Source organism: Galleria mellonella, unplaced genomic scaffold, assembly GCF_026898425.1.
Source record: "Galleria mellonella isolate WM207_F2 unplaced genomic scaffold, CSIRO_AGI_GalMel_v1 utg962, whole genome shotgun sequence".
Taxonomy (NCBI): Eukaryota; Metazoa; Arthropoda; class Insecta; order Lepidoptera; family Pyralidae; genus Galleria; species Galleria mellonella.
The window spans coordinates 802,885-827,912 of record NW_026442180.1 but is presented as its reverse complement, the minus strand read 5'-3'; the positions used below and the strand labels follow the sequence as shown (position 1 = coordinate 827,912).

At 36.9% G+C, this 25,028-nt stretch overlaps 1 protein-coding gene across 1 annotated transcript; it reads left to right on the top strand.

Moving 5' to 3' along the window:
* The first annotated feature begins 367 nt into the window (after positions 1-367).
* On the top strand, positions 368-24,901 carry LOC113522874 (raf homolog serine/threonine-protein kinase Raf). Its single transcript, XM_052902871.1, has 12 exons — positions 368-1,046; positions 4,982-5,173; positions 6,426-6,550; positions 9,558-9,681; positions 11,092-11,235; positions 13,777-13,918; positions 14,921-15,033; positions 15,233-15,453; positions 16,880-16,971; positions 17,340-17,530; positions 18,264-18,580; positions 19,332-24,901. Exons 1-12 carry the CDS (start codon positions 468-470, stop codon positions 19,360-19,362), a joined length of 2,271 nt encoding a protein of 756 aa, XP_052758831.1. The 5' UTR covers positions 368-467; the 3' UTR covers positions 19,363-24,901.
* The last annotated feature ends 127 nt before the right edge of the window (positions 24,902-25,028 follow it).

Genomic DNA, 25,028 nt, shown 5'->3' with positions numbered 1-25,028 from the left:
CCCCACCCACTTAGGGGGTTATGCCAGTAGTTGCCACGTTTGGCAGGCGGATTGGTATTCACAGTTAGACTTTAAACATGTTTTAAGGGGACGCTGCTGCCTATTCCTCACTCTATGTTTGAGACTATTTGTTAATTATTATTTTGATTCTTGTTACCATAACAATATTTTTTAAAGATTATAAGAGCTTTTGTTTTAATATTTTTGATCTTGTCGTATGAACAATGTAGTAAATATTCTAATGATAAAAAATATCTCTTACATACGATTAAAATTACAAATATCAAATTAACGAAATTAATAAATATTTGCCATCGAGTTTAGGTATCAAAAATATTATTAACTTATTGAAATGTGAACATACCGAGTGTTGCATTCTATACATTAGCATTTATTATTAGTTATGGCAATAATTATGGCCTTGCGCGAGTAGATCAGAGAAAAATAAAAAAAAATCATGAAAAGAAATGGCAGTTACTAGAGAGAAAGAAAATTGTTCAAGAAAAATTAATGGAAATATTCCTGCATTATCTCTCAATAGTGATAATATGTCGACATCCACGGATAGTGACGACATAGCGGACCCAACATATGAAATTAGGAACATTCAAAGTATTATAAACGTGACTCGTGAAAACATTGATGCTCTAAATGCTAAATTCGCTGGTTTCCAACATCCACCGTCTCTTTATCTTTCGGAATACCAAGAATTAACTTCAAAGTTACATAATTTGGAGCTTAGGGAGCGGACTCTGCGTGAGTTATTGCAGTCTGAATCGCCGGATAGGAGTGAAGAGTGTTCGTTGCAGGATGATTCTAAAAAGTATGATACGCTTACACGTCAACCAAAGGTGTTCCTCAGAGCACACTTGCCTAACCAGCAGCGCACCAGCGTGCAGGTTAAAGAAGGGGTGACGCTGCGTGAGGCGCTCTCAAAGGCGCTGAAACTCCGCAACTTGACTTGTGAAATGTGTGAAGTGGTGAGGACAGGCAATAATCAAGTGATACCATGGGAGATGGATATTACTATGATCGATGCAGAGGAGGTAAGTGTGTTTTACTTTGTTTTAACGTATTTTTCAATCGGTTTTTAAAATGTGGAGGTTTTCAATTCAATTATTTTTGTGTCCTTTGTATTAAGAATTTTTGTGTTTAAAACTATTTCTTCGTCAATTCTCTACTGACTTTGGTTATTATTATATTAATGAAAAGATTTTGCTTATATGTTAACCCTATACTAGCTATAAAAACCATTTCAATTTGATATTACAGCTAAATCATTCTGAAAACCAGTCTATAAAACTTTCCTTAAACTATTGATTTAAAATTAATTATATTTTGTGAGATATATATAAAAAATGCTATTGTGGAATCAACTTCAATCTTTATATATTTTTAATGGTTTACTACTTTGTTATGTTTTATTTTTAATGGGTGAAAATAGAATGGTAATTCCGTCTGCGCTATCTGTATATGCTGGTGAGCCATCAGTGAGAGATGATAAGAAATTGTAAAGAAAATCAACAAGGAATAACCATGATGGTTTCCAGGGGGAACCACATGGAGGTCAATCTAATAAAGTATATTCCTAGAGCAGTAGGATTTTTAGACTGCATTAATAATCCCTTTCTCTCATTTTTTGCCATGTTATTTATACAGTGACTTGTTAAAATTGAGACCTAATTTACATTTCAAAATAATCTTACTAATATAATAAGATGGTAACTGGATGATATCTGTACTACTGCAGATCTACTTATGAAAAATTTGCATGTTCCAGCAACATGCAATAATTACTTCACTAAATTGTAATGTGGTTTTTTCATCTGTGTTCCTGTAGCTCTAACTTAAAGCTAAAGGACTTACTGTGAAATATTTTTCAAAATTTCAGAGCCGAACAAAACACAAATTTCTCATTAAAATTACATAAGTAATAAATACTGTATAAAAATATTAAAAATGTTAAAATATTGTTTCTTTGGATTATTATGTTAGGATTTATGATGAACAAAAAATTTGCAAAATATTATCATAAAGGCTTCATTTACTGGATCAATTTCGATTTAAATATTAAATTAAGTTAGGAAATACAAAAATTCATTACATGGTACATTTTTTATCTTGATACTCTATCTAGAAGTGGATACTCACTTCTAAATTCCACAAGTATGAAGTTGCATGCAAAAGTTAGTAAAAAAAACATTACTACTACACTGTTAGTTTAAGATTTTTTTTTTGGGATATTACTGTGTATAAAGATTCAGTTATTTATTCTATTTTGTCTACATGCTTATCTTTAGACCGAATCTTTCACTTCTAATTCCTTCATATTATTTTTTAATTATAAAAATTAATTAATTAATTAATTAATTAATTATTTTTTAATTATAAACATAGTTATGTAATGAAAATGTATATTTTAAATAAACTAAAGATATATTCATAGTTCTACTATTGGAATTATATAATCTGTATAATGTAAAAATGTTATTGAGTTATTGCATATCCCCATGCATTGATTTAGTATATACTAGCTTGTACTTATGAATTTGTCTGCATGATCCAGATATGTTTCCTATGATATAAAATAGCCTATAACCTTCTCCACCATATAAAGCATGTGTATACCAAATTTCATAGTGATTGGTTAAGCTATTATGGTAATAAATAAATTATGGTATATAAGGTAACAAACAATGTCACTTTCACATTCATAAAATCAGTAAAGCTGAGGTGTTTTTAAAAATATGTTTTTTCAATATTTATGTATATATATTCTAATAGTAATTTTATGAATTTAATGTTATATATATATATATATATATATATATATATATATATATATATATATATATATATATATATATATATACACTAGCTGACTCAGCAAACATTGTTTTACCATATACATTATTTCGAGAACTATACATGAAAATTTATCCTACTACAATTATTCAATTGTCATATTGCAACCCTATTGCGGAATATAAAAATCGCGATTAAAAAACAGGGGTTGATAGTAAAAGGGTGAAAATTTGAAGTTGTATGTATTTTTCAACGCTAAATCATAATAATAAAAGACACAAGTCTGCGCGTTTACCGCAAAAAAGACGCCGTTTGTCGTATCTCCTCACTTTCAGGGCACTTCCCTTGATAAAAAGTCAAGTCTAGGAATTCTGGGCGTTGATATATCTTGCGACGTCCAGTTTTGCGGTCATCTGGAGGAGAAGGCTAAGATAGCTTCCAAAAAGTTAGGAGTGCTCAATAGGGTGAGACGATATTTCATGCCAGAACACCGCCTGAAATTATATAAAGCCCAAGTCAGGCCGCATATGGAATACTGTTCTCACCTGTGGGCAGGAGCGCCACAGTACCAACTCCTTCCGTTAGACCGCATTCAAAGTCGGGCGGCTCGAATTATCGATAGTCAACGCCTTACTGTCCGACTTGACCCATTGAAACTGCGCAGAGATGTTGCGTCTCTGTGCATCTTCTACCGAATTTATCATGGGGAGTGTTCTGAGGAATTGTTCGGATTGATACCTGCTGCTGATTTTCACCACCGTACAACCCGCCACAAACTAAAGTTTCATCCCAATCATCTGGACGAGTGGCGGTCTTCCACCGTGCGTTTTTCAAGGCACTTTCTTCCACGCACAACCATTCTTTGGAATCAACTTCCAGCAGCAGTATTTCCGAACCGATACGACAACATAACCTTCAAGAAAAGAGTATATTCCTTTTTAAAAGGCCGGCAGCACACCTGCAATGCCGCTGGTGTTGTGGGTGATCATGGGCGGCGGTAGTCACTTACCATCAGGTGAGCCGCATGCTCGTTTGCCCCCTGTGTTGTAAAAAAAAAAAAAAAAAAAAAAAAAAAAAAAAAAAAAAAAAAAAAAAAAAAAAAAAAAAAAAAAAAAAAAAAATAAAAAAAAATAAAAATACAAAAATATTGTCCAAAAAAAAAAATTTTGGAGTGGGTCACCCTTATCATCGAGAGTTATGAAAAAATAGATCTTGGCCAATTCTCAGACCTACTCAGTATGCACATAAAATTTTATAAAAGTCAGTAAAGCCGTTTCAGAGGAGTTTGGTAACAAACACTGTGACACGAGAAGTAATATAGTTATTAATGTTAAAACTGGTAGAGATTGCCTATAGCATTAAGTCTGCTTTTTATACCATATTTTATTGTTTAATAGAGTTTAAGTTTACCCTCATGTTCATATAAACTGAAATCAACTATAAACCTATTTTAGCTATTACAAAGTTTTATTATATACTTTCTTTTAAATTGAGAATTTAGCACAAAAGAAAAAGTATAAAGTATTCCAAGAATTCTTCTTTTAATTTAAACTGCTGCTACCAATTTTGTTTGATAATTCTGTCAATGTTGTGGTTAGGGAGACACTGTGAAATATTCTTATTTTTGTGGTTCTTGAATCTGGCTGTTAGTCAACACTATGACTACATAAATGCTAGTACAAATAAGGGGGGAATAGACAAGTTTTCTTTTATTTTTAATTTATTTTATTTAGTGTTTTTTTTGCTGGGTGAAAATGGAATGGTAACCCCGCCTGCGCTAACGGGATACACTGGCGGAGCACCAGTGAAGGGTGATAGATGAGAATGAAAACAGGCCAGTTAGCCCATCATGATGAATTCATCAGGAATTAACCATGATAGTTTCTAGGGGGAACCGCGAGGAGGTCGACTTGGTTGGGTATATTGCTAGCAATGGGATTCTGTCTCCATCACTAACAATCTCTTTCCCCCCTTTATTTAGTGTTAGTACATATAACATGTTTACGCATTTTAAATTTAATAGATAGATAGATAGATAAACACTTTATTTGAGCCATTTATGACACACGTAAATTAATAAATAAATTAAGATATGTTTATTTAACGTTTGACGTACTTATGGTTTAACGCAGTATATAAATAAAAAAAAAATTGATGCACGAAAAAATAATTCCAGGTGACAGTAAGAACACTGGACAAACTGCCGATAATGTCGCACATATCGCACCAGTACACAAGGAAGACGTTCTTCACGCTCGCGTTCTGCGAGTGCTGCAGGCGGTTGCTGTTCAACGGCTTTTACTGCTCGCAGTGCAACTTCAAGTTCCACCAGCGCTGCGCCGACAAAGTGCCTAGCATTTGTCATCAGGTACACGTTTTGCGCTTTCATTAGACGGCCGACTTTTGATGGCGATTTAAAAATATTGGTACCGATTCTGTGGCGCTATTTTTATAAACCTATCTCTAATATTTAAAGTTATTATTTATTAAGGGTGGGGAATATATAGCAATATCTATATAGTTACAATATCTATACATATATTGGCCCTATAACATATACTTATCCAACATAGCATCTCTGTGCATCTTCTACCGAATTTATCATGGGAAGTGTTCTGAGGAATTGTTCGGATTGATTTTTATTGCTGCTGATTTTTCACCACCGTACAACCCGCCACAGACTAAAGTGTCATCCCAATCATCTGGACGAGTGGCGGTCTTCCACCGTGCGTTTTTCAAGGCATTTTCTTCTACGCACAACCATTCTTTGGTATCAACTTCCAGCAGCAGTATTTCCGAACCGATACGACAACATAACCTTCAAGAAAAGAGTATATTTCTTTTTAAAAGACTGGCAGCACAGCTGTAATGCCGCTGGTGTTGTGGGTGATCATGGGCGGCGGTAGTCACCTACCATCAGCTGAGCCGCATGCTCGTTTGCCCCCTGTGTTGTAAAAAAAAAAACATATTATGTCGAAAAAAAGAATCCATTCGTAATGAATATAGATATCAGACTGGTATGATCCATATTGTAATGGGTGGCATAAACGCATCTTTAATATTTAGGGTCAATATAAATTAATTTATATTGGTTTTAATTTATAACCATAAAACAGTGGTTTCGCGAAACCATTAAAATATTAGGTCAAGAAATGAGATAGATAGATACTCTTCATTTAATTTCTGCACGCAGAAGCTTGCAAAAACAAAAAATTGTGTGAATTCTGGTTTTTATTATTACAGAACTTATTTATTTATTTATTTACACTTTATTGCGCCATTTATAAAATAGTAAATACATTTAACTGTAATAAGAAATGATACAAAAGGCGGCCTTATCGCTAAGCAATCTCTTTCAGACAACCTTTGGGTAGAGAACATTGAGAAAAGAAAGAAAAACTAAGTGTAGGTACACTATTATATATAAACAAATATATACAAAGATATATACATATATATGCATATACATATATGTACATAAACAAATACATACATAAACATACACAAACTTAAAAGTACACATTTAACAGGAGAGAGTGACACTGGAAGATGAAGATAGAACATGGGAAATTTTAATTTAAATATATAAATATTAATATATTTTTTTCTTTCGTTTCCAGGTGCGAATGACGGACACATATTACGCGGCGTTGCTCGCTCAGAACCCAGAGACTCAGGCCGGCATCCTGCACTTCCCCCCGCACTTTGGGTACCATCACATGATGAACAGAAATGAGCAGAACAAGTTAGTAATAGTTTTTTTTTTCCTATTTATTTTTTACATAGAGGTTTTTCTTTATATATTATATTTCTTAGGTCTATTTCTTTTTTTTTTCAATGTAAACCATGGTAGTGTTACGAAAATTTTAAAGGTGACGCCCTTCTTGCTTCTATTTGTGCTTGACGGGGTTTGCAATGTACTTTACTGATTTTAAAGGTTTTTTTTTGTTAATATTTGTTAATGAACATTCTAACTTAGTATATATGATATTTTATATATTGATTCGTGCGGACGGAACCGTGGGATACAGCTAGTATTAGAAATAAAAAAATAGACCTTGATAAATGGGGTGCTTCAAGTAGAAATTGAAATATGATGAATGATAAGGACACCGTCCCACCTGCAGGTCTGTGTCACCATTGAAGAAGATGAAGAACTATGATGTTCACTGGTGAATATTGCTAATAACCACTTACTATCATTGTTCATACGCTAACCAGATGTTAGAAGCCATATTTTACTGCTGTAAATACAGTTTGAGCCACATATATACAATAATATATATATATAACCCTTTGCCTACATAAAGGGAGGATATTAGCCTAGTTAATCGTGTTGGCCGAATGGCGTGGTATAGTTCGATTAGATGTTTCCTTTCCAACCGACTTCAAAGAACGAGGTTCACAATTTGGTTGTATTTTGTGTTTTTTTTTTTATGGGTGAAAATGGTATGGTAACTCCGCCTGCGCTAACGGGATACGCTGGCGGAGCACTAGTGAAGGGTGATTAATGAGAATGAAAACAGGGCAGTTAGCCCGTCATGACGAATTCATCAGGAATTAACCATGATAGTTTCCAGGAGGAACCGCGTGGAGGTCGACCTGGTTGGGTATATTGCTAGCAATGGGATTCTCAGTCTCCATTACTAACAATCCCTTTCCCCCAAGGGAGGATAATAGCTTAGTTAATCGTGTTGGCCGAATGGCGTGGTATAGTTCGATTAGAGGTTTCCTTTTCAACCGACTTCAAAGAAGGAGGTTCACAATTCGGTTGTATTTTGTGTTTGTTACCTCATAGCTCTATCATTTATGAAACAATTTGGAAAATTCTTTTTTTTTTTTATCTAAAAGGGATCAATCGGGGATCAAATTAGTCTTAGAGAATTTTTATCAATTGGTGCAGTAGTTTTTATATCAAAATGACTGGTTTTGTTACTGTTATAGATGGTGTTTTTTTTTTTTTTCTGATACAAAATTTAAATTATTAGTTATCCTATTTTTCGCATATGGGGTCATGTAAGCCGATGCACGTCGACCCATACGGATATTTTGTGCTTCTATAAGGCAGGGTTATACCATCATTTCATAGATCCTATGTGTTACCCTAACGATATCCCGCGGTTTAAGATGTCTGTAGTCCACTGGTTCTGGATAAGCCGTTCCCAGTAGACTCATACGCATACTTGCCAACGAATCGCAGTTGCACATCAAGTGTTCCATGGATTCCGATTTCGCCCCGCACAGTCTGCACAGTTTAAATTATTAGTTAATATCCTATGATCTCTCAGTTGCCTGTTTCTATAATCCGGGGATGAGAAGAAGTAGTGGCACACTGTACTATAGACATGAGCAGTACCATAGACATAACAGAGTATACTGTATCGCCCATGATACCCCACATGCGTTGCCATTCCCGAGGACTCAGGTGTTATTCCTCTGTACCCTGTATATTCACTGCCATATACCACCCTTGAAACCGAAACACAGCCATGCAAACACAACTGCTTCACGGTAGAAACACGAATGGAACGGATATATCAGATACTAAAATATACTAATGATTTAATCATCAGCTTTTTAAATTGTACTTTTTATTTTAGAAATAATCAAGTGTGTGTTTATGTGTACTAATATCTATTTATTTACTTTTTATTGCTTTTCTTAAAGAATAATACAAAAATAAATATGTTAAACTTGTGGAGAACAAAAGGCGGTCTTATCGCTAAAGCAATCTCTTCCAAACAGCCTTTGGATAGAGAAGAAAAAAGACGGTAGCTATTTGGCGCAAGAAGTGTAACTAAACTAAACAAAGGATTATGTTAATAAATTTTTGTTTTTTTATACAACTTAGAATGGCAAACAAGCTGACGGCTCACCTGATGGAAAATGGTAACCGTCGCCTATAGACATGAGCAGTTCCGTGGACATAACAGAGTATACTGTATCGCCCATGATACCCTCCATGCGTTGCCATTCCTGAGGACTAAGGTGTTATTCCTCTATACCCAGTAAATTCACGCCATATGTGTATTTATTTATGTCTAAAATTACATGGTCGTTAAGAGCCCGTGCATGATCGACTAACATCATTCACATTTGTCATTCAAGTAATCGTTTAGAGCGTAATAGGATTTGTTCAATAAGTATATATGTATATATGTATATATATATATATATTATAAATAAAATACGCTGCATGCGATTGCGTGCTTGTAGACTACTATCGGCACCGCCGGTTCGCACCTGTACTGCTCAGTTTGCTCACACTTATCAGGCTATTTCTCTGCTCAATTCTCTGATTGCTCAGCAGCCAGATATTGACATATTTAATGACAAAAGAAGTATATTTTTTAAATGTTGTACAAAATTTGTAAGTTTGTGAAATAAAACTTTGGCTCACTACACGTTTTGGGAAACTGTAAGTGTAGTGAGAAATTTTCAAATAAATAAATAAATAAATAAATAAAAAAAAAAAATCTTATCAACTCTGTTATGTCCTGGTACTGCTCATGTCTATAGGCGACGGTTACCACTTTCCATCAGGTGGGCCGTCAGCTTGTTTGCCATTTTAAGTTGTATAAAAAAAAAAAAAGATTTAAAAGAGTAACTGTTGAGTTTCTTGCTGGCCCTCCAAACAAACAACCTTCCGAAATCTGCAGTAGATTAAAAAAAATTGACGATTTAAAAGTGCTTGTAAACAAGTCTATTTAAATAAAGATGAATTAGAATTTAAAGAGTCCACGGTGTTACAGGCAACAGCATCCGCGCTCGTTGAATCAGCAGGACAGGTCCAATTCCGCGCCCAACGTGTGCATCAACATGGTGCAGCGGCCCATGACCCTCGCCGAGCACCAGCGGAAGTACAACCAGAATCAGGTTTGTCTCATATTTGTAATATTATGTTTTTTTTTTTTCTGGATAAAACTGGTAACTTTTTATTTTTTTAATGGGTGAATATGGCATGCAGGGAGGAAAGGGATTGTTAGCAATGGGGTTTGACAGCCCCATTGCTAGCAATATGCCTTATTAGGTCGACCTCCACGTGCTTCCCCCTGGAAACCATCATGAACAATTCTCGTTGAATTCGTCACGATGGGCTAACTGACCTGCTTCATCCTCACCTATCATCCTTCACTGGTGCCCCGCCGGTGTATACCGATAGCGCGGGTGGGGTTACCATTCCATTATCATCCATTAAACAAAAACTCCGCCTGCATTATCTGTATACACTGGCGGGGTACCAGTGAGAGATTATTGGTGAGTATGAAAAGACAGGTCAGTCCATCGTGATGAATTCAATTATAAATTAGTCACTTTAGTTTCCATTAAGAACCGTGTGGAGGTCGACCTGATAGGGTTTATTGATACCAATGAGAACTAACCTCCCATTACTAACAATCCCTTTCACCCAATAGTAACCTTTTGTGCGCTATTGTCCTGAACGGTCCCAGCATAGAATAGGCCACTTCTTCCTTTCCCGTGGGTGTTGTAAGAGGCGACTAAGGGAGAGAGAAGGATGGGCAGCAGTGTCCCTCCTAAAACATTTCCAAAGCCTAACTGCAATTGCCAATCCGCCTGACAAGCCAAAGCTTAGCAGACAGTCTTGGCTTGTTAAGTCAACTATATGGCAACTATTGGCAAACCCCCCCAAGGGGGAGGCTTATGTTCACCAGTAGACAGTTAAAGGCTGATATTATAATGATGATGTGAGCTATTGGTTGACGTTGGTAAGGTACCAGTGAAGAACAAAGGTGTGGATGAAGTTAGCTTACTGTGACGAATTCACTGGAAATGTAGTTGATAGATCTAGATATAGAATGGTACAAACTGAAGGTCGATAGGGATGGAAAGGGGTAATCATCGCATGAACAGTACCATGGACTTAACAGAGTATACTATTTTGCTTATGATACCTTTCATGTCTTGCCATTCTTGAGTACTAAGGTGACAAAATTTCTGTACCTTATAATTTCGTTGCCATTAGAAGGGTGGGCTTTTCAAATTGAAACACAGCCATGCAAACTGTTGTAGATGGCGTTGCTACAAAGTTTCCCCTTTGGTAACGTACACAACTGCTTCACGGTAGAAACACGAATGGGACGGAGGTACCCAAGCAATCGACTTTTGTACGAAGTCGTCCATTGGTGGAAGATCGGCAACACATTGCGTATTTCTGTAATGTGTAATTTATAGTTTTTTTTTTTTGTATATGTGTTCTTTTATTTTTATCTATGCGTATCGTTATTTATGTGGTGTAAGTAGTAAGTGTGTATGTGGGTATGGCAGTGCACGAGCTCGCCGCAGACGTCGCACTACCTGTCGATGTCGCGGGGCGCGGGCGGCGGCGCGGCGGGCGGGGCGGCGGGCGGCGCGGCGGGGGGCGGCGCGGGGGGCGCGGGGGGCGGCGAGCCGCACAGCCAGAGCACGCAGGTATTGAAAAGGCTATTTATTATTTATAATATTTAATCTAATATATTTATTTGAATATTACTCACCACACTTACAGTCTCCCAAAACGTGTAGTGAGCCATAGGTTTATTTTACAAACTTACAAATTTTGTACAACATTTTAAAAATATATTTCTTTTATCATTAAATATGTCAATATCTGGCTGCTGAGCAATCAGAGAATTGAGCAGAGAAATAGCCTGATACGTGGGAGCAAACTGAGCAGTACAGGTGCGAACCGGCGGTGCCGGTAGTAGTCGACAAGCACGCAATCGCATGCAGCGTTGGGGTGCGTACAAAGAACAACGGCCAAGAGTTGCAAGATTGTCTATTCCGCCGTTGAGCAACTGATAATAGTGCATCATCAAATTGCACTTTCGCCTTACCTCGAGCGTTTCTAGACCTACCATACCGGATACGAACAGTGATGGGTACAAATAAGGATAGATTAAATTCTCGTGTCCGGTGTTTGTTACCAAACTCCTCCGAAACGGATTTACCGATTTTTATGAGATTTTGTGTACATATCAGGTAGGTCTGAGAATCGGCCAACATCTATTTTTCACGCCCCTCAATGATAAGGGTGACCCACCCCTAAAATTATTTTTTTTATCTTTTGACAATTTTGTTTTATTTCTATTTTATTATGACTAAGCATTGAAAAATACATACAGCTTAAAATTTTTACCTTTTTACGATCAACCCCTGTTTTTTAATAGCGATTTTTATATTCCGAAAAAGGGTTGCAAGATGGCAAGCGAAAATAATAAATGTAGTACGAGAAATTTTCCCCTACAACGCTTCATTTCTCTTTCAATCATAATTACATCCTAACACACTTATAATGTTAGCTATTTTTGAAAAAACTAATTTCTAGATATAATGCAAAACAACGTTTGCGGGGTCAGCTAGTATATATATAAAATGATATGTGGGTTACTACGTAATACTAACATTACATATATGATATATTCTTTAGCAATATAAAGGTTGTAAGCCTCTTAGTAATAAATAGAAATAAGGCACAAGTTCACTTAGTTCATTTAATCTAGATATCATACTATTAAATCATATATTTACTTATTTTATTTTATACTTGATATATAACAAATAATATAACATAAATACCCAACTTCTGTTAGTCCATTGACACTTATTTAAATATAGCTTCTTTAAGACTTCCATCAACAATAATTGTAATATATTTTATATAATGACCACGGGTTTACTATACTTGTTCACTCTTGATATGTCAGGGAGCTCTGCTCTGTTCAACGGTTGGACAAGAAGTCTGTGCCCACCCAAATAACAATCTTTTATATCTACAGGGCTGAATTCGAGTGAACAAGTCAGCGAGACCACGTGTTCTCACAATTTCATTACTTTTTATTCAAGTATCATGACAATAAATAATTATAAAGTTATTTAAAATATAAATTAGTGTTCTATATACATTACAAGAATAATTTATTACCAAATTTGGTATAATAACAATTTTAACGTTTTATTATATTTAAAGTAGTTAGTCTGATTTTTATTAATATATATATATATATATATATATATATATATATCTGTGCCTCTAGAGAGAAAGGGTATAACTCAAGTTATAGCCTTTTTCTTTTTAGGCTACTTTAAATAAGCAAATTTTTCTCTTTCGAATGGTATAAGAATCGTAACGATATCTTTAAAAACAATAGAGATAGTAAACATGTAAAAGGCTACAATTAACAAAATATTTGTGGTAAAAAAGTCATAATTAGAAATAAAATTACAATATTTTACAAAAATTATTTTTGTAAAATGAATCAGTTCGATTTGAACCCTTTTACACCATTTAATAGCGATTATTTTTTTATAGCGTAAAATACACATCATTGTTTTTCTTCAATACTTCAATAAAATAGTTTTAATTCAACTTAAAACTATTTTCACATCATAATTTTAATATTTTTGTTAAGTGTGATTAGGTATAATAGAATTATTTTTAAAACTATAGGTTTTACACAAAAACCGACAATTTCATAAGAAAGAGGAGAAAAAATTACTATAAATGCAATCATTGACTTGTTCAATTAGCAAATAATAAAAGCAGCAGAATTTTTTTTCTTTATTTAAAATAGTTTTTTGGCTCTCCTGAAAAGTGACCATTTTGAATTGAAACCTTTCTCACTAGAGGCACAGATATATGCTGAGTTAGGTCCTTTGCACAAACACTGCTACGTTCATTTTGTTTTTTATATGTGTTTTTCTTTTATTCTAAATTAAAAGTAAAATAGTAATGTTATTATACAATTGTGTAATCTTCATTATTATGTTGTTTTCTCACATGTAATATGTATGATCTATATTATTTTTCTTAAGAGCAATTGTATTTAACTAATGATATCATTTAAATGAAAGGGGTTTGTTTAGTGTATGTGTGTAAATAAATAAATAAATAATAAATGTAGGTACACATTTTGACACGAGATGTTTAAGAAAATGTAAAATGTATAATTTAAAATGAAATATGTAACGCAGGCGTCGCCCACCGGCACGCTGCGGCCGCGGCGGCCGCGTGCTCGCTCCGCCGACGAGTCCTGGAAGAACGCGCTGTCGCCGCGCGAGAGCTACGACGACTGGGTCATACACGCCGACGAGATCCTCATCGGCGCCCGGATAGGTACCCACCTCACTCGCATACTCCAATTACACAGCTTTCACCTAGCCTGTAATCATCTCTGTTCCATACAGTATCGTGTATACCAAATTTCATAGTAATCGACTATGTTGTTAAGACGCTATAAGGCAATGAATAAACAAACAAACTGATTGTTATATTTGTAATATTAGTAGGAATGAATGGCAGGAGTTAACGTGAATATTTAAGTTAGCTGTGTGGTCTCAGCATGGAATAGGCCACTCCCTCCCGTGGGTGGCGCAAAAGATGCCTTATCGTCTTAATTCTCTTAGGAACTTAATAGCCGAAAGATGGACAACAAGTTCCCACTTAAAACGTCACCAAATCATAACTGTGGTTGCCGACCTGCCTGCCAAACATGGCGATTATTAACAAAACCCTCGCTTATGAGGAAGCTCTGCTGGAAGCCTCGAGGATTCTCTTTGCCTCACTTTCATCATGACAACTCCTATATCTCTAATTTTTTTATACAACTTAGAATGGCAAACAAGCTGACGGTCCACCTGATGGAAAGTGGTAACCGTCGCCTATAGACATGAGCAGTACCATGGACATAACAGAGTATACTATTTCGCCCATGATATCCCCCACGCGTTGCCATTCCTGTGGACTCAGGTGTTATACCTCTATACCCTGTAAATTCACTCCATATCCCACCCTTCAAACCGAAACTCAGCCATGCAAACACAGCTGCTTCGCGGTTGAAACACGATTGGGACAGAGGTACCCAAGCAATCGACTTTTGTACAAAGTCTCCCTCTGGTGATTTCACTGCTTCACGGCTGGGTTAGTTCTGGGGGCTAGTATAGCTAATTAATAGTTTGTAGAAAATCTTAAAACCAGGAGGTCCCACATTCATAAGAAAAATATCAACATCCTTATGGAAAAAGAGCCCTCTATACACATATCTTACTAATATTTATTGAGCATATCAACGTGTTATGTAAAAGGCGCCTTAACTGATTGCGTGTCTCGTTGGACCAGGTTCGGGCAGTTTCGGGACAGTGTACAAGGCGCACTGGCACGGCCCGGTGGCCGTCAAGACGCTCAATGTCAAGACGCCCACGCCCGCGCAACTGCAGGCGTTCAAGAATGAGGTCAGTCTACTTCTACCGGCTTATGTCATCTTAGTACATATGTGGTTAAAATACAACCGATTATTCGCCATATTGTAATGTATATTAATTGTCAAAATAAGTAATTCATGGGAAAAAAAAGTTGTGAATGCCTCATTTTTTTTAAGTCGGTCGACAATAATAGCCAGCGATAATATTTGTTGCGCCCGCGGCCCACCAGGTGGCGGTCCTGCGCAAGACGCGGCACTCGAACATCCTGCTGTTCATGGGGTGCGTGTCGAAGCCGTCGCTGGCGATCGTGACGCAGTGGTGCGAGGGCTCGTCGCTGTACCAGCACCTGCACGTGCTGGAGACGCCGTTCCCCATGCTGTACCTGATCGATGTCGCGCGACAGACTGCGCAGGGCATGGACTACTTGCACGCCAAGAACATTATACACAGGTACCGGACAGGGCACTGCCTTCTCTCTCTTTCTGACTTTCTCTCTCTCTCTTTCTGACTTTCTCTCTCTCTTTCTGACTTTCTCTTTCTCTTTCTGACTCTCTCTCTCTCTTTTTGTCTCTCTCTCTCTTTCTGTATTTCTCTCTCTCTTTCTGTCTTTCTCTCTCTCTCTTTCTGTCTTTCTCTCTCTCTTTCTGTCTGTCTGTCTCTCTTTATCTTTTTCTCTTTATCTCTATCTATCTCTCTCTCTCTCTCTCTCCCCTTTTTTTTTAAGAATTTCCTCTAGTCGATGCAACTAATTCATGCATTCTCTTCCAGCTATCTCTATTCCAGGCAATATCTTTACCCTCCCTCTACGACATGACATCTTATCTGTCCATGTATTTATTTTTCGGCCTTCCCCTTTGTCTTTTGCCCTCTATTTATCCTTCTAGTATGTTCTATAAAAAATCGTCGTGTCGTATAAGGCGGTCGAGCATTTACACATTTTATACAACTTAGAATGGCAAACAAGCTGACGGCCCACCTGATGAAAAGTGGTAACCGTCGCCTATAGACATGAACAGTACCATGGACATAACAGAGTATACATACTGTGTCACATTGTAAAATCAACTTCTGTTGAAAAAAGCAATAGTTCAGTTTCTTGTCCATTTTTCTTAATAGAATTTTATTCTGAATAGGTGGTAACATATTCTCATCCATACACACTCACACACGTGTGCACACGCTTATACGTAAACTCAGCCACTCGCACACTCGTTCATAAACTTTAATACTTACTAATATTACTTTATTTGTCCATGGTGCTGCTCATGTCTATAGGCGACGGTTACCACTTTCCATCAGGTGGGCCGTCAGCTTATTTGCCATTCTAAGTTGTATAAAAAAAAATTAAAATAATAAATAAAAATTGTTTGTTTTCTAACTTTTTGATCCCTTAATCCTCAGGTTCGAACTATATTGAGGTATTTGTAACTGTTTATAGTTGCTTCACTTCGTCTCCACTAGTGGAGGTAGCGTTTAGTGAAAATACTGCCAATCGTTTTTTAATTTTAAAACAACTCTAATTACCTTTAAATAAAAAATGTTATTATTAGATATTTCAATATTTTTGTTCATTTTCACAATTATCATTATTTTCACTATTAAAATCAATTGCCTACATTTCACAGTATCACAAAAAAAAAAAAAAATTAATGATCAGTCCCATTCATGATGCGTACCCGACCCAAAGGTCCCCATGACACTTGCGGCATTTCCGCGTTGGATCGCCAGAGATATTCTTTGAGCCAGATACGAACCAGAACGGCTATCATGGCCCCTATCCGCAGTGCGCAGACTCAACTCTTTTATGAAGGATTACCTTTATATTTAAGTAAAGAAAGTGTATTATTGTATGTATTATTGTTTCTCCACATTGCAGGGACCTGAAATCAAATAATATTTTCCTGAGGGACGACTGGTCTGTCAAAATTGGTGATTTTGGACTGGCGACAGCAAAGGTCCGGTGGTCAGGTGAGTTTACACATGATTAAATCATACAACATAACCTTCAAGAAAAGAGTATATTCCTTTATTAAAAGGCCGGCAGCACAGCTGCAATGCCGCTGGTGTTGTGGCTGATCATGGGCGGCGGTAGTCACTTACCATCAGGTGAGCCGCATGCTCGCCTGCCCTCTGCGTAAAAATATTGTTACATCAATATTTTTTCGCCGATTGTACGCTAATATTGGATACAATTTGTTACTTTCACTCACACTGTGTTAGTTTGCTGTAAGCAATAACAATCCCCCCCCCCACCCCCCTATTGTTAATGATTTGGATATGCTAGTCTCTGTTGCTATGGTAGTAATATATTTGTGTGTGCGTGTGCGTGCGTGCAGACACGTCGACTGCAGGTGGCGTGGTGTGGCAGCAGCCGACAGGCTCGATCCTGTGGATGGCGCCGGAGGTGATCCGCATGGACGAGCCGGCGCCGTACACGTTCCGCTCCGACGTGTACGCGTACGGCATCGTGCTGTACGAGCTCATGGCCGGCGAGCTGCCCTATGCGCACCTCAACAACAAGGATCAGGTACTGTTCGCACTCTACTGGGGATATATATGTACATAGATATTGGACTGGCATGGATGATATCAATATGGTTGACGATCTTTTCTTAGAGTATTAAATACCTTTACAAACTTACATATTTTTCGTTTCGAATGAAATTAAAGACTACAAATCTGCAATATAAGATGTAATTTCGTATGTTGTATGATTTTATAATAATAAATAAATACTTAAAACGCAGAACGTATTTCAGTAGGAATAAAAAAAAAATTGTATGTAATTTTTTATTTTTCTCTTACTTTTATTTTGGACTAGCTGTTCCCCGCGACTGCGTCCGCGATTCCGTCGATTTTCGTAAAAAAAGTAGCCTATGTCCTTCCTCACGGTTCAGTGGTTTTGATGTAACAGACACATTTCCCTTCACTGCTCTGCTCCTATTGATCGTAGCGTGATGAAAAGTATACTATAACCTGCCCAGGAGTATGAAGAATAATTGTACAAAGTTTCGTTAAAATCCGTAGAATAGCTTTTGTTTCTATAACGAACATATAGCCAGCAGACAAAAATTTTACTGATTGTATTTTTGGCATCACTATCGATCACTAATCACCCCTGATAGTTATTTTGGAAATATATTTCATGTACAGAATTGACCTCTCTACAGGTTTATTATAAGTATAGATAAATACTGTTATATGTATGTTTGGTGCAAATACGGTATCTAACTAAATGGCAACGAATACCCCTCGTTCAGATCCTGTGGCTGGTGGGGCGCGGGCTGCTGCGGCCGGACGCTCGGCGGCTGCGGGCCGACGCCCCGCAGGCGCTGAAGCGGCTGTCGGACGACTGCACGAAGTTCGACCGCGAGCAGCGGCCGCAGTTCCGGCAGATCCTCACGTCGCTGGAGAGCATGCTGCGCGCCATGCCCAAGATCACGCGCAGCGCCAGCGAGCCCACGCTCAGCCGCCACCTGCACGCGTCCGACGACTGCCTCGCCTACAGCTGCGCCTCGCCCAAGACTCCAGTCAATTTCCAATTCAACACCGACACCAGCTTCCCCGCATTCTATGGGTCAGTGCATTTGGCCTATTTAAGATTATTTTCCTGCGAAAGCCTCGGCCTCTTATCCTAGGGTAGGCACCAGATAATTCAGGCCACACTTTCGCTGGAAGTCATTGTGTTTATCTCATAATGTACTATTTTTTTTTTAATATAGGTATTTTTAATATAAAAAGATAGGTCAATTAGCCCATCGTGATGAATACACCTGGAATTCAACAATGTACTGTTTTTTTTTTAATGGATGATAATGGAGTGTTAACCCCGCCTGCGCTAACAGTATACGCTGGTGGGGCACCAGTGAGGGATGATAGGCAGATAATGAAAAAGCAGGTCAGTTAGCCCATCGTAATGAATACATCTGGAATTCAGCACGACGGTTTTCAGGGTATATTGCTAGTAATGAGACTGGTAGTCCGCATTTCTAACAATCCCTTCCCCCACAATGTACAGGTTACAATGGGTCAACTGATTTGAATTCATCTTCCCTATAGTCATTCCCCACTGAAACTTCACCAATATTTACTAGAAGCACAGATGGTGGCGTTAAAAATCCTTAAACGAAATGTCAAACGAATATATCAAAACATTTTTTTAACAATATATAAGAGAAAACAAGACAGTCCAATATTGCTGTTTCATTCTTTCTTGTACTCCCTTATAACATATTCACCGATAGATTCGTTCAATCGGTCTATAGATGCTTCTCCATGATCTCAGACAATCTTGGAATATTTATAAATAAATATGTTTCCAATTACAGAATCCCAGTACCGAACCAACGGCATCCCTAGGGCTTACTGAAGGGCTACGACTAGCCCGCCGCGTCGCCTGCCCGTCGCCCGTTCGTCGCCCGCCCGTCGCTCGAATGTCGCCTAAGCAACTTACCTCAAAGAGGTTCCCGGTCGTATTAGTCTCGTCTGTCTTAAATACATTTTATTCTAAACGTTCAGAATGTAATCATCTGCTCATGTTGCTCTTGCTGTATTTGAGAAATTAAAAAAAAAATTACCCACTGCCAAACAAGAAGGGTAAATTTGACCCAACATGTAGCCTATACGGTTACATAGATTTTAATGAAGCCGCTATATGTGACAGTATAAAACAAATATGGCCGCCATAAACTGGCAAAGTAATAATAAAAAGTCTTAACAGTCATCCTACGCAAGTGGCAGACGAATGTCCGTCTCGTTCTATCTCAAGCGTGCGGTAGCGATAATGTGTATACATATCGTCATAGTCGTAGAATACTGACGGATCTTTATATGTAATCTTTGTCAGATCCGTCAGTATTCTACAACTATGACGGTATGTCGGTATCTTAGTTTGCTGCTTGTGTAGGGGCAAGTTTTTTTAGACTTTGCCATATGGAATAACGTTTTCAAATTGGGTCAAATGTAATATTGTGAAGTGGGGCAGTTCCTCGAATAGAATTGTAACGGCGCGTTCCACTGGCTTGTTCAGTTCTGAAGACATGAGTTTCATACTTGAACATTGTTGACTCTGTCAATTACTTCACATTAGCCCTCCGACCGTGTATTTTTTTTTTCACAACAATCGAGGCTGAAGTTGGCGGTATGCACTATGCATTTATTGTTTTTATTGTTTTTTTTTTATGATTATTTTACTTGACTGCGACCTGCAACCGTGAATTTTAGCTAATTTCTTTCATAGTTGGGCAATCCCAAACGACTGTCGTCGACCAATCATATTTTCTTTTCCAGCTGAAACTGTTTAGAAATAGTTTAAGATTAATTTTTTTTTTGTTAAAAATATGGCTGTAGCTAGCTACAGCCCCCCCCCCCGTACCCTAGGGTAAGGGGGGGGGGGCATTACAGGCCATACTTTAAGACTTTGTCTTAAAAGGCGCGATGCCTTACCATAAAATGAAAGGACCCAGAAAATTTGATTCGCTTTTTCGAAGTCACTTAATTATGGCTTATGCCCTCCCTACCTTAAACTTGGCTCTAGCTGCAGCCCTGTACGAACATTATCTCAATATACAGAATGCGAGGGACCGTTTTTGAAGTTGCAGTACTTCGAAGTACGCGAGTGCTAGTTCTTTGTTTCTTGATATTCGTTTTGTTTGTATTATTATACAACACGATGTGACGGGGAATGTCTTGTAATTTCTATGAAAGTATGATAAGACTGCATCTAGTGAAGGACTTGTATGGTGATATTTTAATAAGCAGATCTAAATTGATACTCGATTTTTTTTTGTTTTATACCACTGAGGTGGCAAACAAGCATACGGCCCACCTGATGGTAAGTGGTTACCGTAGCCTATGTGAAAATGTGAAAAATACTCCATTTTCCGCGCTTAGCCTCTCACTTGGGCCACTGTGCATATGAGTCGTGGCTAGTGCAGCCAACCTAGCTCCGCCCAGAAGCGCAGAAGCTTCCTGGGTTCAAATTTACCGTAGCCTATGAACACCTGCAATACCAGAGGTATTACGCGTGCGTTGCCGACCCTGAAGAAACCTCTTTACACCTTTCTTTTTGAAGAACCCCACGCTGTAGTCTCTTGGAAAAACCTCGGCAGGGAGCTCATTCCACAACCTGATTGTATCACTTATAGTGTTTTCTGGTACTGTCAGTGATGCTGTAAATTGTTATATGGACCGAGCAATGGTAAAATGACTCTTTAAAAGTTTTTTTTTTTTTAATTACAGGCGAATTAGCGTTTTAAATATTGACTGTACTATAATCATACGAATTTACCCTTATGATGTATTTTTGAATGACAGTGAAATAATTACATACATACATACATATCTGTCACGCTTACCTCCCATTACGGTAGGCAGAAACAATGGAACGCCAAATGCTTCGATTCAAACAGACCTCTTTCGCTTCCTCCACATTCATCAATCTTTTCATACACGCTCGCCGGTTACGGGCACTTTTAATTTGGCCCCTCTTCAGCACGTCGCCTATTTGTTTAACATACGTCCGTCTAGGGCGGCCCCTACCGACATCTCCATTCATTCTTGCTCGATAAATCTCTTTCGTTATTCTTTCATCCATCCTCTCCAAATGGCCAAACCAATGCAACATTCCTTTTCGATTTTTGTCCTACATCGTCATGGTGAATCCTCTTTCTTTGACAGCGTAGACTGGAGACATCCATTCGAGTTTTTTTTTAATGGGTGAAAATAGAATGGTAACTCCGTCCATGCTATCGGTATACGCCGACGGGGCACCAGTGGAAGATGATAGGTGAGGATGAAGCAGGTCAGTTGGTCCACCATGATGAATTCGACAAGAATTAACCATGATGATTTCCAGGGGGAACCGCGTGGAGGTCAACCTGAGAAGGTATATTGCTAGCAATGGGGCTGTAAGACCTCATTACTAACAATCCCTTACCCCCACATTCATTAGAGGGGTTGAGGTCAAATCGCAGCGGGCGGCAGGGAGTGTCCATACTGTGCTCTAAAGACAATTTTTACCCGAACTTTGACACAATGATCAATTGATTAGAAGAAGCCAGTCTGCAGTTTCACTGTCAGATTAGGAAAACCCAGGATTGGGGTTCCGAAACTTTATCACGAGTATAAGACCAATAATGTCCAAGTCGATACAACTATTATGTATGTTTATTGTAACATAGATGCGGTCACGTCTCTAACAATTGTATATTTTGGACTGTAAAATATTGTACATTTGGTCTACCCTTATTTATAATATAGGCGTTATGTTTTAGCTCGCTCTGACCACTCACATAATAGATACTGTACTATAACAGAGTACTCGGAATACAAGAGAGACCAGAAGGTATGGACGTATGCCAATTTTTTTGCATGAATTTGAAAACAATATAATAACAAATACCTTAAATACTTAAACGTGAATTTAATTACTTAATACGTGAATATCCTCTGTTGATTTCAAAAAAGTAGGTGGTTCTTGATTCAGCTGTGTGTTTATTTTTAATGTTTGTAACTTCTTACTTCTATTATTTATATATATTATATATTCTATTATTTATATATTTATATTTATTTGGAAAATTCGTTTTTTTTTTATCTGAAAGTATATACTTTTAGTTTGACCCCATAGAAATGTTATCAAAATCGGTTTCATAGATTTTAAATGAAATATCTGATTTTGCCACAATAATGTTCTTTTATTGAACAAAATTTTATGTTATTTACTTTAATTCCTTGCAAATTCAGAACTGTCACATTTATTATTAACGTTTAAAATGTTTGGACATGTTATTTTATTATATTATATTATAACATACTAAAAAAATATTTTATCATAACTTATGTAATGACTGTTGCACGTCAGTAATGACAAAATGTGTGAAACCATTGTAATATTACCATATGACCTTATTGTACCAATTTTTTTGCAATAAAATTCATTCATTCAAATCTCAGTTGTGGTAAAACCAGTAATTTTGATTTAAAAACTAAACTACTGAAATAAATTTGATAAAATTTCTGTAAGATCAATCTGTAAGGATATTCTTTTAGATAAAAAAAAAAATCCAAATCGGTTTGTAACTAACGGAGTTATGAGGTAACAACATGACAGTAAAAAAATACAGCTGAATTGAGAATCTCTATTTTTGAAGTCGGTTGAAAACAAAATTATAAATATATATATATATATATATATATATATATATATATATATATATATATATATATATATATATATATATATATATATATATATACACATACACATATGCTATATACAAAATTATATTATGCAAATACCACGCGAGCGTAAAGTGCAAGATAATCATTATCAATAATTACTAGTACCGCATTCGAGTATTCTGACACTTGCCTATGGTTGACTGGGAGAGAATGCTTTTAGCATTAAGTCCGCCATGTACACATATATGTACTAAAGAATAAATAAATAAATCATCAATAAAAAAATATACATTCCTTCTGATATCTTTCGTATTCCGAGACCAAATCATAAAATACGAGGCGTTGAAATTACATACGGTGCAGTAATGTAATGTATAGTTTACAGTATTTAAGAAAAAAAAAAATGTTTTTAAAATTTAATTTTGATCATTCTTGTAAATGCATTTTAAACATTTTGAAATGGTGTGTAATGATAATGAAGTTTTCCTCGACAAATTGCCTATTTTTTATAGCAAGTTACGTATAATATTCTGTACATGAAAAAAAAAATATATACAATATGCATGTGTTTGAAAGTATTATTTAAAAAATAATATTGCGGTAGGCATATTTGGCCCATTTATTATGTGGTAGACTCGTCTTGTTGTTCTTGATCCGTGATGGAGACAGAATAGGTGTTACTTACTATTCATACTCAGGGTTTCGTAAAAGACGACTGGAATAAGACACTATACACCAGACGACCTCAGTGGCGTAGTGGTGGGGAATGATGCATTGCTTAAATCAGGTCCCGGCTTCGATTCACTGTTAGGTCAGTTTAGGGAATGAGTTTTTTTTTTAATTGTGTCAGGCCTGGGTATTCTGGGGGTATGACCATACTTTCGTTGTTTGGTCCTTTATAATATATTGTAGCCTAGCTTGAGAACTAGGCCACGGATGTGATTGTATGGTACTTATTGTAATTACTAGTACAAGAAGAGTAAAACAAAACCTTATATCAATCCGTGGACTATGTCCAGCAGTGGACATAATGGGTTAGCAAGGAAACGCGTATCTCCGATCAGAGCAATGAATATTTGCTAAGAAGTTTACCTTAACCTAGATCAGTTATTCCATTTTTAAACTGTGAAGACCTTTCCCATATCTTCCATCTCATTTTAACCCCAACCGGCATAACCAATGATATCTCTAAGCGAAGGTAAAGCCAATTAAAAAAAAAAAATCTAATATTTTTTTTACGGCAAGCTAAACAGCGACTGATTTCACGAGCGCTATGACGCTCGTGGCACTTTTAGTTGCAATGCGCACGAGCGTGATGGCGCTCGTCGGCACTCAAAGGGTTAAGGTCGTTTTCCAGGCGTGACCTCTTATAAAGACGTATAACTTTTAGACAAGTCTTAGTAAAGCAGCGCTTGTATTCAGGGGTGAGCTCCGGACGATTCCGCCCCTGCCCTATCTATGTACGTCACAGAGTGGTCTGGTGTGGAAGGAACATTACAATTTTACAATTGCGTGGGGTCAAATATGCCGTAGCCGTTAGGAGGTCGTGTCATGACACCACTATCCGTGTAATTTATTTGTAATTGTAAATAATTAATTATAATGAGTAGTTTAATATCGAACGATTAAGGATCTTGCGTGTACAGTATAGTTAATTTTAATGCATAACTATTGACTCTTAAGGAACACAATAAATTATTGTTTCAATTTAAAATTTGGTGGTTTTATTTTATTTTATTTTTGCTAATATTAACGTTACTTGAAATCTATTAATTGAAAATAGAAATTGAAGGTATAAACTAGTTCAAGTTTTATAAATATTTAGAGTAATAAAAACTAAA

What these genes read in the sequence shown, in the direction of transcription:
- LOC113522874 (XM_052902871.1), top strand. Translation starts at nt 468, where the DNA reads ATGGCAGTTACTAGAGAGAAAGAAAATTGTTCAAGAAAAATTAATGGA. An exon ending in GGAAGTACAACCAGAATCAG is followed by an intron (nt 9,682 to 11,091) that starts GTTTGTCTCATA and finishes TGGGTATGGCAG; the next exon opens with TGCACGAGCTCGCCGCAGAC. An exon ending in AGCTTCCCCGCATTCTATGG is followed by an intron (nt 18,581 to 19,331) that starts GTCAGTGCATTT and finishes TTCCAATTACAG; the next exon opens with AATCCCAGTACCGAACCAAC.